Source organism: Chiloscyllium plagiosum, chromosome 7, assembly GCF_004010195.1.
Source record: "Chiloscyllium plagiosum isolate BGI_BamShark_2017 chromosome 7, ASM401019v2, whole genome shotgun sequence".
Taxonomy (NCBI): Eukaryota; Metazoa; Chordata; class Chondrichthyes; order Orectolobiformes; family Hemiscylliidae; genus Chiloscyllium; species Chiloscyllium plagiosum.
The window spans coordinates 117,129,356-117,143,123 of NC_057716.1; the positions used below are offsets into that span (position 1 = coordinate 117,129,356).

Here is a 13,768-nt window from a genome sequence, read left to right on the forward strand (position 1 = left end):
CCACTCACCGTCATGACTTAGAAATACCATAACCTTTCATTGTCACTGGATGAAAATCTGATATTCCCCACCTAATGACATTTTGGATCCACCTCCAGCATATGGACTGCATCGGTTCAAGGTGAAAGCTCACCACTACCATTTCAAGGACATTTAATGATGGGTAATTAATACTGGTCCAGCTACAGTCAACTCCCAAGAATTTGTTTTTTTCTAAAAGTCATCTGCCTTCCTGGAATATTCATTTTCCACAGGGAAGTGAATGTTCAGCTGAGCAGGGAAATATACTGTAAACAAAGCAAAATGTGGTAGGTTCTGGAAACCTGAAGCAAGAACAGAAAATACTCGAAAGCACTCAACACATCAGCAATACCTTGGAGAGAACAACTCCCTGTCCAGATGCTTCCTGACTTGCTCATACTTTTGAATGTTTCTTTGTCTTAGGGAAACATGCCTTGTGTGCCTTTATTTGATTCATGCTAAATACTGGCCTTGAAACAATAAGACTTCTCTAATTCCATGCTACACTGTGATGTGTCTTTGGATTGTTAATTTTTTTTATTCATTCATGGGATGTACGCATCCCTGTCTAGAACAATTTTTTTTGGCTCATTCCTAATTTCCCAGAGGGTACTTAAGAGAAACCACATTACTAAGGGTCCAAAGTCACATGCAGACCAGATGGCAGATTTCCTTCTTTGAAGGACAATAGTGAACCAGACTGGTTTTTTTTATATCAAATGACAGGAACCTAATGATCGCCATTAGGTTAGCTTGTTAATTCCAGATTTTACTTCATCCAAAGTGCAGCATCTGCCATGGTGAAAACTCATGTTCCTAGAGCATTGGCTTGAGATTCTGATTACTGGCCCTGCAACAATATCACTACATCTTTTCACCGAATAAAGCAACAGCGCTCTGAAAGCTTGTGATTTTTAAATAAACCTTTTGGACTATAACCTGGTGTTGTGTGACTTCTGATTTTGTCCATCGCAGTCAAACACCAGCATCTCCACATCATGGTCTCTTTTTCTTGAAACAGCTTTTAAAATTGTTTACAGGATGTGAGCAGGTTGGTTGTACAGTCAAAGCCCACCATTTCTCGCCTCCACTGGAACCAAGCTTCAAAGGTTCCGGGCAGAGAAATATTATGTTTGACCTTTTCATTCCACTACAAATTGAGGACCTTATGTGGTCAGCTGAGGACCACCTGGAGCCACAACGTGCAGTCACTGAGTCTAACCCCAAAACAGCTAGACCTTTTGCCAAATGGCATTCCCAACAGCTGCTATTATGGACAGCTTGTCACCTCCTGAATCAGAGAGGGTAAAGACAAGGATGATCCCTTGGTCAACAACAATCAGAGTCTGATTGTGGAGACTGGACACTGGGCAGGGGATGTGCTCTGGGACTCTCGCCTCTGGTCTTGCTTTTAACCCTCCTCCAACCCCATCTCACTAATCTTCGTCTTGGGTCCTCTACATTGCCCTGGGAGAATGAGTCTGCCCAGTCAGTGATGCTGCTGAGCACAAGAGCTACTGTCTTCAGATTAGCTGTATCTTTTGCTTGGCAGGACATTGGCCTGCCAGGTCCCAGTTCCAGGAGAAAGTGGGGACTGCAGATGCTGGAGAGTTAAAGTCAAAAGGTATGGCACTGGAAAAGCACAGCAGGTCAGGCAGCACCCGAGGAGCAGGAGAGTTGACATTTCCAGCATAAACCCTTCATTCTTGTTGAAGGGCTTATGCCCGTAACATGAACAGGTCGTGGTTCCAGAGAATGTCTGCCAGTGATTTCGTCAGTGACTGTGTGGTTCTGCTACCTTCCCTGGGAAAGGCAGCATTGGTTCTTTCACCAGCTCTCCAGTTGACAGACCAGATCTCCAACACTCGGCAAGAGCCTGCCCATAAGAGCTACAGTCTTAATTATAGAAATTAACGGTGTCATACTTGTTCTACAAAACTGACCTGTCAAATGGACAGAAAACACAAAAGCTCATGAATATTCACTTTAATACTGCAGTTTTCCATATTGTCTGGGTAATTTCTCTGTGATAGCTTCAGACAGACTGCCCAACTTCAAATGGACGTGGTAAGAAAAACTTTGTTAAAAAATATTTAGGTTAAATATGCTTCCCAAATTCAAAGAGGGTTGGCAGGTAAACATATACATGAGCAAAACACACACACTTGTGTCTGAAATGAATGGTTTAACTCTTTTACCCAATGCTTAATAAGACACAGTTGGCCACATCTTGCCAGTACAATAGTGGCCTGCTTATGAAGCTAGACTTCATTAATGCATGAAGCAGCCAGGTTCGCTGGGGGGAATGAAGCAGAACCTTGAGGTGAATTTTGACAACTTGTTGCTTTACTAACAGCTTTCCACCAGAAAAACATGGAAGATAAGAGCAGGAGGAGGCCATTCAGCCCTTCGAGCCTGCTCCGCCATTCACATTATCATGGCTGAAGCCTAATCTTGCTTTCTCCCCATAACCTTTGATCCCATTTTCCCCAAGTGCTATATCTAGCCACCTCTTGAATACATTCAATGTTTTGGCATCAACTACTTCCTGTGGTAATGAATTCCACAGGCTCACCACTCTTTGGGTGGAGAAAGGTCTCCTCATCTCCGTCCTAAATGGCCCACCCGAACCCTCAGAATGTGACCCCTAGTTCTGGATGCAACCTCCATCAGAAACATCCTCCCTGCAGCTGTCCTGTCTGGTCCTGTTAGTATTTTAGAAGTCTCCATGAGATCCCCCCACATTCATCTGAGCTCCAGCGAAAACAATCCTAACCTAGTCAATCTCTTCTCATAGGTCAGTCCCGCCATCCCTGGATTCAGCCTGGTAAACCTTCGCTGCACTCTATCAAGAGCAAGAGCATCTTTCCTCAGAAAAGGAGACCAAAACTGGGCACAGTATTCTAGGTGTAGCCTCACCATGACCCTGTATAACTGCAACAACACATTCCTGCTCCTATACTCAAAACCTCTTGCAATGAAGGCCTACATACCATTTGCTTTCTTTACCGCCTACTGCACCTGCTTGCCCAGGGGAATCGACGATTCAGGCATAAGCCCTTCATCAGGAATGAGGCTTGGCCACTCAACAAACCTGGAGACAGTGAGGTCTGCAGATGCTGGAGATCAGAGTTGAGAGTGTGTTGCTGGAAACGCACAGCAGGTCAGGCAGCATCCAAGGAGCAGGAAAATCGACGTTTCGGGCCGAAGCCCTTCATTAGGAACTTAATTCCTGATGAAGTACTCCTGCCCAAAATGTCGAATTTTCCTGCTCCTTGGATGCTGCCTGACCTACTGTGCTTTTCTAGCAACACACTCTCAACATGCACCCAATCTGTCAATATCATACTGAGGATCCTGCATTCTTGTCACAGTTCATCCTCCCACCCAACTTGGTATCATTTGCAAACTGTGGGATGTTACATTTTGCACCCTCATCCAAGTCATTAATAAATATTGTGAACGGTTAGGGTGCCTCACTATTTACTTCCTGCCAATTTTAAAAGGGCCTATTAATTCCTACTCATTTTACTCTCGACCAAACAGTTTTCTCAAAACACTTCTCCCAAACCCACGAACTTTAATTTTACACAATAATCTCTTATCAAGAACTTTGTCAAATGCTTTCTGAAAATCCAAATACACCACATCGACTGGCTCTCCTTTGTCAACTCCACTAGTTACATTTGCAGCACACGAACAGCAACCTGCCCTCTATTGTTTGTTGAAAAAAATTGCTGATGTTCTATCTTAAGTATCCATAAAGCATGACATGGAAAGTTAAGAGGCTCTTCCTAACAGTTTAAACACCATTTTCACAAACAGATTGTTTCTGAAGTATAATCAAGTTAATGTGTCTTCCCTGCTCTCGCCCACATCACTGCAATGTTTGCTTCCACCATTTATCCAATATTGTTTTGAAAATAACTAATGAGTGTGTTTTCATCATACTATGAGGTAGTGCATTCCCAATTTTAGCCCCACACAGATGTACCAACCTTTAACCTGGAAGCAGGTCCATAAAGATGACTTGTACTTCCTTTATAATGTCTGTGTACTCTGTAATTGATTTTGAGAGTGTTTGTAGAGGGCTTTTAACAGTTTGGTTCAATTGTAAAAGGATCAATTGTAATTTTCTTCAATAGGAAGAAAAATGGTCCATGTGACATGGTAACACTTGACTGAGAAGCAGTACCAATAGGAAGGAAATGAAGACAAAGGTCTTGCGGTCAGACAGAAAGGAAACCTGAAGACATGGAAGAGAGCCTAAAGCAAGTTAGTTTGACCCTCCAACAATGCAGAATGTGAAAAACAAGTCACTCTCAGACAGAGATCAATGGTTCTGGTTGACAGAAATGGAGACAGAAAATCTGATTATAAAGATCTAAAACCTAGAAATTATATGGATAGGTTGGAAATGCTCATGAGCTTAGTGTTTTCGTAGAAACATAGAAAATACATGCAGGAGTCGACCATTCTGCCCATCAACTCTGCATCACCATTCAATATGATCATGACTGATCATACAATTTCAACATCCCACTCCCATTTTCTCTCCATATTCCTTGATCCCTTTAGCCACAAGGGCCCGTCCAGCTCCCTCTTAAATTTACTTAGCAAACTGGCCCCAACAGCTTTCTGTGGTAGAGAATTCCATAGGTTCACAACTCTGAGTGAAGAAATTATTTCTCATCTCACTCGAGCGGTTTGCCCCTTATTCTTAGACTGCGACCCCTAGTTCTGGACTTCCCCAACATTCAGAACATTCTTCCCATAACTAGCCTGTCCAGTCCCATCAGGATTTATATGTTTCTATGAGGTCCCACTTCATTCTTCTAAACAGGTGACCATATCATGAATAGACTGGAATGTTGATTGAAAAGGAATTCTGAAAATTCTACATTGTCAGCATCGTCATAATCCTAGAGACAGAGATTTGTCCTTCTTTGATGATGTTATACCTAAGGAGGTGCCAAGCTGTTATGGGCTAAGATTCTTAACCGATCTTGGATGATTAATCAACAGGATGTTGGGATTGGTTAACTACATAGTTTGTGTGAAGTAATGTGGGCACTTATGGTTGTGCAAGATTTATCTTTTCTGTATTGAATATTTAAAAGTATATCTTTCTAGATGCATGTTAATTCTTATTTAATCTTGACTGGTTCTGATTCATGCCAAAATAAAAGTTACAAAAGATGAAATTTTCTTCATTTGTGGATCGTTCAGCAAATTTGTTTATTTTGCTTTATGTTTCCATTATCAGGATTTTAACATGACAGAAGAAAGTTTTTTTTCTCTCATGTTGCCTTTGGTATTCTTGCCAAACACTTAAACCTATTTGAGGAAGGATGTTAACGTGTTAAAGATGAATCAGGGGAGGCTTATGGAATTTATAGCTGGAATGAGTGGACTATCCTTTAAGGAAAGATCAGGCGGGCTGAGCCTGTTTCCAATGGAGTTCAGATAAATTAAGGGGTGGCTTGTTTGAAATGTACAAGATCCTTAAAGGTGTAGACAAGATGGATGTGGAAAGAGCATTTCTGCTTCTGAGTCAGTCCAGAACTAAGAGAACTGTTTTAAAATGAAGAGTCTCCCTTTCAGGACAAAGATGAAAATCATTTTCTTACAGAGAGTTGTGCAACTTTGAAACTCACTGCCTCAGAAGGCGGTGAAAAAGGAATCAAACATATTTAAGTCAGAAGTAGATAGATTCATGTTAGGCGAATCAAAGGGTTATCAGGATCTCAATGGGAATATGGAATTTGAAACAACAAACGATCAATCATGATCAGCCACTGAATGGCAGAACAGGCTTAAAAGGGCAAAATGACACTACTGCTCCTAATTCATATGTTTGGAAATCTATGCACTCAGTTAGCAGCCCCTCAGAAACAACAGAAATAATTTTGCTTTACTTATTCTATCTAAATCGTTCATGATTTTAAATGTCTTCCTCAAAATCTCCTTAGCCTTTTCTGCACGAAAAAGAACAACTCAAACCTCTCTAGTCTGTGCAGGCAATGGTCTCCCTCATCCCAGAAACCAGTCTGAGTAAACTGCTCCTGCACTTTCTCCCTTAAATGTGGTGTTGAGAATTAGACACATTATTGTAGGCAGGGCCCAATTTGAGCTCAGCATAACTTCTTGCCTTTTGTACTCTCTATTTATAAAACACAGGATCCCAAGTGCCTTATTAACTGCAAAACTTGTACTTCACCTGCAAAACCTTGCAGGTAAATGTCTCCAGATCTCAATGTTCCTGCACCTCCCATAAGCCAATCTTCCTTTCCCATCTGAGTTAATTCTAATTCACACTCCTCAGTCATTCCTCTGGTTATTTATCCTTCTTTGTCATGTTGTTCGCTCAGGTCCCAGATGCTCCATTATGGTGCTCACTGTGCCCTTATGATTCAGGCTTCCAACATGTCACAGCACAGAATTTCTTCAAAGCTGAACAGTGAGGGGGATAAAATTTAGCGTATGGCCTGTGAGATCTCTATTCCATAAAGACATGAACTAACGGCTATGTTCAGAAATTTGTGCATTTAGATAAGTCGTGTGTGAACCTGAACAGTTAACTTCATCTCAGAAAACGATATTGGTGAGCTCATTCAAATCCACTTTGGTAAAATAATGGCAAATAAAATGGAGAACTCATGAATCTACTTTGTCAGTGGCATTTTTCAGTTGAGGTAGCAATGTTGGTCACAATACTTGGAAAAAGCCCTGTTATCTTCAAATTATTCCAAAAAATCTTTTGGAATCATGTGAACATACAGGCAAAGCAGCAGTTTATTAACCCATCCAAAGGGCTGCACCTTGGACAATACTGCTGTGTCTCAAACCTGCATTGAAATGTCACACGAAATATCATGTGATATCATATCATATTGGGGTCTGACTCCACAATGTCCAACTCAAGAGTTAAAACATTGAGTCAAGGTAAAAAAGTGAGGTTGGGAAGACAGCCAAAGTTGACTACTTCCAAATCACACCAGTCATCCTGAAAGTAGTATTCCAAGTCATTCTCTCAATTTGATAATAATGTTTTCAATAAGAAAGAACATGTTCATAGGTTCCACAAAGAGTGCAAACAATGAGTCAATATTAAGTGATAAAGGAATCCATGACTTTGTGATAATAACGCCAGAACAAGTAATAACCAAGCCAACATCTTCCTACTTCAAGAAAGGAATGACAATAATCAAACCATACCGTGAAGCTGTTGTTGACGTTTTTTGTGCTGGACTCGGCAACGCTGGCATCAGACAGGTCAACTTCATCGAAAATGAGAGACTGTAAAGGTAAAGGAAAAACAAAATAATATGAATCAAAGTGGCAACTTAATCTGTACAAATCATTCTTTTTTAGGTAATCAAATATCCAGACATGAAAGGACTACACCGCTTCCCCTCCAAACCAAACTGCTGCATAGACCACAGCCATTTTGAGCTGCCCACCATGTAATGCACACTCATGCTAAATCAAGATCAGATTGGTAATGACAAGCCTCAGGGACTCCAATGGATTACTAACTTGAGTTGGACATCTTCCTGGAAGATTTATCAAATGATCTCTATCCATACGTTGCTCACCTAACCTTTCTCTCCCATGTCCAATATTTTTGCAACTAACAATTGAAATGTTTCAAAAAAAAAGTTTTTCTCCTATTTCTCACAGCAGTGTGCAAGTCTTACCAACTCCTTAACAAACCTGAAAGATTGGTAATGCTAACCTTACACCTCGCACTTATGTGACTAAAATGTAATCATGTTAAAACAATTACTTCCTTTATGTCCAGTTGGGGTCACCTTATCATCTACAAGGAGTAAGTCACAAATATGATAAATCCACCTGCCTGGATGAGCATAGCTGCAAATACATTCAAGAAGCTTGAAATACATTCAGAACAAAGCAATCCACTTGACAGTATCCAACCCATCACCTTCAACACTCACTCTTCCCCACCTCAGTGTATACCAGCTATAAAGATGCACGACAGAAATACACCCAAGGATCCACTATTGATTACATCATCCTCACTTAGGGGAGGCAATGGTGTAGTGATATTATCCAGAGACCCAGCTAACATTCTGGGTCACACAAACAAATCCCACAATGGTAGATAGTGGAATTTGAACTCAATAAAAATCTGGAATGAAGAGTCTAATGATGACTATTTCAGAAAAACCCATCTAGTTCTAATGTTCTTCAGAGAAGGAAATCTGCTGTCCTCACCTCTACATGTGACTCCAAACCCTCAGCAATGCAGTTGATTCTTAACTGCCCTTTGAGCCATTAAGGATGGCCAATGAATGATAGCCTGAGCAGCAAATCCCACATCCTGTGAGGGGATAAAACAGAAGCCATGACCTTCACAACCCACAGGACAAGGGCGAGAATCAGGGTAAGGTTTCCTCCAAGTCACTCACATCCTGACTTATATTACCTTCACTGTTACAGGGTCAAAATCCCTGAACTCTCTTCCCACCTCACCAAGTGTGGCCCTCTGCCGCAAGGACTGCAGTGGGTCAAGAAGGCACTCACCAAGAGCTTTAAACAGCAATTAGTGTTGGATAATAAATGCGATCCTAGCCAGAGACACTCACATCCCATGAAAGAATATAAAAGGTTTTTTTATTATTCTTTCATGAGATGTTGCCGTCACTGGCTGGGCCAGCATTTACTGTTCATCTCTAGATTGATTCCAAACTCCCATCTCTTCTACAGGTTACCTCACTGTTACCTCAATCCTAATATATAAATGACACTGACGATAAAATCAGTGCATTAGCCAGGCCTTTTTTTGTCAGGGGTTGTGGAGAGTAGGGGTTGATAACAGGTGTGATGTACGGCAGAACAAAGCTTTGTTCACATCTTGTGTTTGGCATCAAAGACTCCCAGGTCAAACATGACGCAAGCAAAGTTTAGAACTCCCTTTAAACTGTGCCAACAATAACCCTTAATCCAGACTTCAGAAGAGTAACAATTCCATGACCTAAAATAAAAGCACAGTGCTAAACACCAGAAATGAAACAAAGCGCAGGAAAAATGTGAGAAACAGAGTTAACATTTCAACTGAAATACACCTCTTCTTCAAAACAGAGGCCAGTTATAAAGAACATTTCACAGAATTGCATAAGTATTATGGCAAAGAAGGAAGCCATGTGGTCCATCATGCCTGCATTGTCTCATAAAATGAGCATCATTGCTCAATTAAAATTCAGATAACTCTGCTCACTTTAGTTCGAACTTAGATTGCCAACATAAGGTATGAGGATCCAATCTAATCAATATTGCTTCAGACTTAAACCCGAAGGTAGGAGCACCAAATATCGATGCAAACTTAATCATCGTGCTGCTTAAATTATTACGGCCAAAAGAACCCAAATTCAATATATTGCAATATGTTGGCACATCTTCTGTTCTCTGGCATAGTGGATTAGTAGTTAGCACTGCTGCCTCACAACCCCAGGGTCCTGGCTTCGATTCCACCTTTGGACACCTGTCTGTGTGCAGTTTGCACATTCTCCCTGTGACTGCATGGGTTTCCTCTGGGTGGCTCCGGTTTCCTCACACTGTCAAAGGCAGAGACAGACGGAGACACAATCTCCCTTGCAGAAGGAGGCCTCTATCCTTCTCTTGCTCACTCTTTGTTCTGGTGTAGGTTATGTGGGTTGGCAATGCAAAATTACCCATAGTGGCCAGGGATATGTCGGTGAGGTGGATAAGCCATGGGAAATATAGGGTCACAGGGATAGGGTAGGCTGCTCTGACTGGGTGGGATGCTTTTTGGGGGTTAATGTGAACTCGATAAGCTGAATGGCCTCCAACGACACTGTAGGATTTTGTGATTCTAAAACAGCACTCGAAGGGTTTAGAAATAACCCTTTTAAAAGCCAACAATAAAGATGGAAGCCTTGATCAAATCTATTTGAGAACGCATTACAAGTGACACAAAGCTATAATAAAATAGATTAGAGTGGTGCTGGAAAAGCACAGCAGGTCAGGCAGCATCCGAGGAGCAGGAAAATCGATGTTTCTGGCAAAAGCCCTTCATCAGGAATGAGCTCCCGCCCACCCTGCAAGGACCCCTTTGCCCACTTCCAACATCCCCCATCCACCTAGACAGCCCGTGCCCGTCTATTAGCCACTCTCGACCTACTTATTTCCAACTGCTGCCGAGACATTGACCGCCTCAACCTGTCCATCCCCCTGCCCCACTCGACCGCTCACCCTCATAACACACAGACCTCCACTCCAACCCCAACCTCACCATCAAACCAGCGGACAAAGGGGGTGCAGTGGTAGTTTGGCACACTGACCTCGACACTGATGAAGCGAGGCACCAATTTGAAGACACCTCCTCCTCCCGCCACCTCGACCTGACCTTATCTCCCATCACAAAACTATCATCTCCCAGACCATACAAAACCTCATCACTTCAGGGGACCTCCCATCCACGGCTTCCAACTTCATAGTTCGAGTTTGGGGGCGGCACGGTGGCTCAGTGGTTAGCATTGTTGCCCCAGGGACCCGGGTTCAATTCCCACCTCAGGCAACTGTCTGTGTGGAGTTTGCATGCTCTCCCTGTGTCTGCGCGAGTTTCCTCCGGGTGTTCCGGTTTCCTCCCACAATCCAAAGATACGCAGGCGAATTGGCCATGCGAAATTGCCCGTAGCGTTAGGTGCATTAGTCAGGGGTAAATGTAGCGGAATGGGTTGCTCTTCGGAGGGTCGGTGTGGACTTGTTGGGTTGAAGGGCCTGTTTCCACACTGTAGGAAATCTAATCTATCTAACACCACACTGCCCAATTCTACCTCCTACCCAAGATCCACAAGCCAGACTACCCAGGCCGACCCATCAGCTCAACCTGCGCCTGCCCCACCGAATTCATCTCCACCTACCTCGATACTGTCCAATCCCCCCAGTCCAGGAACTTGCCACATACTTTCGGGACACCGCCCATGCCCTTCACCTCCTCCAAGATTTCCATTTCCCCAGCCCCCAATGCCTCATCTTCACCATGGACATCCAATCCCTCTACACCTCCATCTGCCAAGACTAGGACCTCCAAGCCCTCTGTTTCTTCCTCTCCCGACGTCCCCACCAGTACCCTTCCACTGACACTCTTATTCATTTGGCTGAACTGGTCCTTACCCTCAACAATTTCTCCTTCGAATCCTCCCACTTCCTCCAGGCGAAATGGGTAGCCATGGGCACCCACATGGGCCTCAGCTATGCCTGTCTCTTTGTCAGCAACATAGAACAGTCCATCTTCTAGAGTTAAACCAGCACCACTCCCCACCTTTTCTTCCACTACATTGATGACTGCATCGGCGCCACCTCGTGCTTCTATGAGGAAGTTGAACAGTTCATCAACTCAACCAGCACATTCCACCCCGACCTTAACAAAAAGCTCATCCCTGGTAAAGAGCTTTTGCCTGAAACGTCAATTTTCCTGCTCCTCAGATACTGTCTGACCTGCTGTACTTTTCCAGCACTACTCGAATCTTGACTTAACCTTCAGCATCTGCAATCCTCACTTTCGCCTATAACAAAATAGAGCTCTATCCAAAATTATGCCCACTTTAGAAGGATTAAAAAGCTAAACAGGTCAACTCTTTGCTCCTTAGTACATTAGTGAGCTACTAAAAAATCTCAATTTTCACTCAAAAATCCCTGGGGTTGTGAGGTAGCACTGCTAACCACTGAGCCACCAAGATGCGCCAATAGACAAATATTGCAATATATTGAATTCCGGTTTTTTTAAAAGCATGATATAAATATTCAATGCAAGCAAATCAACAATAAACTCATCTGCTCCTGTCTTCAATTCCATGTTTGTTATTATTGTTTACAAAGACAAATAAATGAAATTACTGTATGAAATTACAATGGGATCCATAAAGTGACTTTTATAAATTACTGCCTGTCTGTCTGCCAACAGGGAACATCTCAGTTTGCTTGTACTGTATATAAATTTGTATATACCTTTCTACTTAATTCTGCATAATTAGCCACAAGGTATTGTCTTCAAAAATGGAAATGCAGAGCAGAAACATAATGCAATAACTGTTAAGATGTTCATCGTTTGGTAATTTCTCATGGTCATACTAGTTTGGCTTGAACTGGTGTATTGTGTCCAGTTCTGTACACTAAACTTTAAGAAGGCTCTGAGAAAATACAGAAAATATTCACAGGAATAGCCCCAGAATTGAGAAATTCCCGCTATGTACACAGACTAGAGAAATTGGGGTTGTTAATTCCTCAAAATTGAAGATGATTGAAGGAAGAAGGTTGATACAGTTGTTCAAATCATGTGCACAGAATAAATGGGGAAACAAGTGTTCCCATTGGTAGAAGGATTGAGAATGAAAAGCCACAGATCCGAGGTAATTTGCAGAACAAGCATGGACACGTAAGTTAAAACATATTCACAGAGCAAGATGCCAGTATGGTGGATTCAGTTTCAAGCAAGTGAGTCTTAGAAATAATATTTATGGATATGTGGAGAATTAGAAGTTGTTGAACAAATTCTGGAACAAGATAGAGTTTTAACAATGCATTGAAGGGAATCCATGTGGTTTCTTGGAAATTAGGTCAACAATTTAATGTGAGCATTGTGATTCACCTCAGTGCTGAAAGGCAAACGACTTATGAAAAACAGCCAAGAAATGCTTTGGGCCCTTAATTTCTGGAAAATCCAGTTCTAGCTATGGTGTTCCTGTCGTAATGGTTGCCAATGGACTTGGCTTTCTTTTCACAAGTCAGTATGGGGGAAGCTCTGGGAGATGGAAACAGTTCTCCGAAGTAGCAGTTCAGCTCAACTATCTTTCTCCCTTTTTGGTTGAAGCACTTGAGAATCAGATAAAAGTTCCACTCAATATTTTGATTCCAACGCAAAAAATAGAGTCATAGAGTCAAAGAGAGATACAGCATGGAAACAGACCCTTCGGTTTAATCCATCCATGCTGACCAGATATCCCAACCCAATCTAGTCCCACCTGCCAGCACCCGGCCCATATCCCTCCAAACCCTTCCTATTCATATACCCATCGAAATGCCTCTTAAAAGTTGCAATTGTACCAGCCTCCACCACTTCCTCTGGCAGCTCATTCCATACACGTACCACCCTCTGCGTAAAAAAGTTGCCCCGTAGGTCTCTTTTATATCTTTCCCCTCTCACCCTAAACCTATGCCCTCTAGTTCTGGATTCCCTCACCCCAAGGAAAAGGCTTTGCCTATTTATCCTATCCATGCCCCTCATGATTTTATAAACCTCTATAAGGTCATACTTCAGCCTCCGACGCTCCAGGCAACACAGCCCCAACCTGTTCAACCTCTCCCAATAGCTCAAATCCTCCAACCCTGGCAATATCCATGTAAATCTTTTCTGAACCCTTTCAAGTTTCACAACATCTTTCCGATAGGAAGGAGACCAGAATTGCACGCAATATTCCAACAGTGACCTAACCAATGTCCTGTACAGCTGCAACATGACCTCCCAACTCCTGTACTCAGACATTTATCTGAATTAAACTCCATCTACCACTTCTCAGCCCATTAGCCCATCTGGTCAAGACCATAAGACCATAAGACATAGGAGTGGAAGTAAGGCCATTCGGCCCATCGAGTCCACTCCGCCATTCAATCATGGCTGATGGGCATTTCAACTCCACTTATCCGCATTCTCCCTGTAGTCCTTAATTCCTTGTGACATCAAGAATTTATCAATCTAGAT

The 13,768-nt window shown here is 42.5% G+C and overlaps 1 protein-coding gene across 9 annotated transcripts in view; it reads right to left on the minus strand.

Annotated features, from left to right (window-relative positions):
• Window positions 1–13,768, minus strand: part of dgkh (diacylglycerol kinase, eta) — a 566,607-nt gene that overhangs the window by 313,064 nt on the left and 239,775 nt on the right. For all 9 annotated transcript variants that reach the window (XM_043694440.1, XM_043694442.1, XM_043694441.1 and 6 more), the window contains one exon: window positions 7,240–7,320. In XM_043694440.1, coding sequence (XP_043550375.1) covers window positions 7,240–7,320 — 81 coding nt within the window. The remainder of the gene's footprint in view (window positions 1–7,239; window positions 7,321–13,768) is intronic.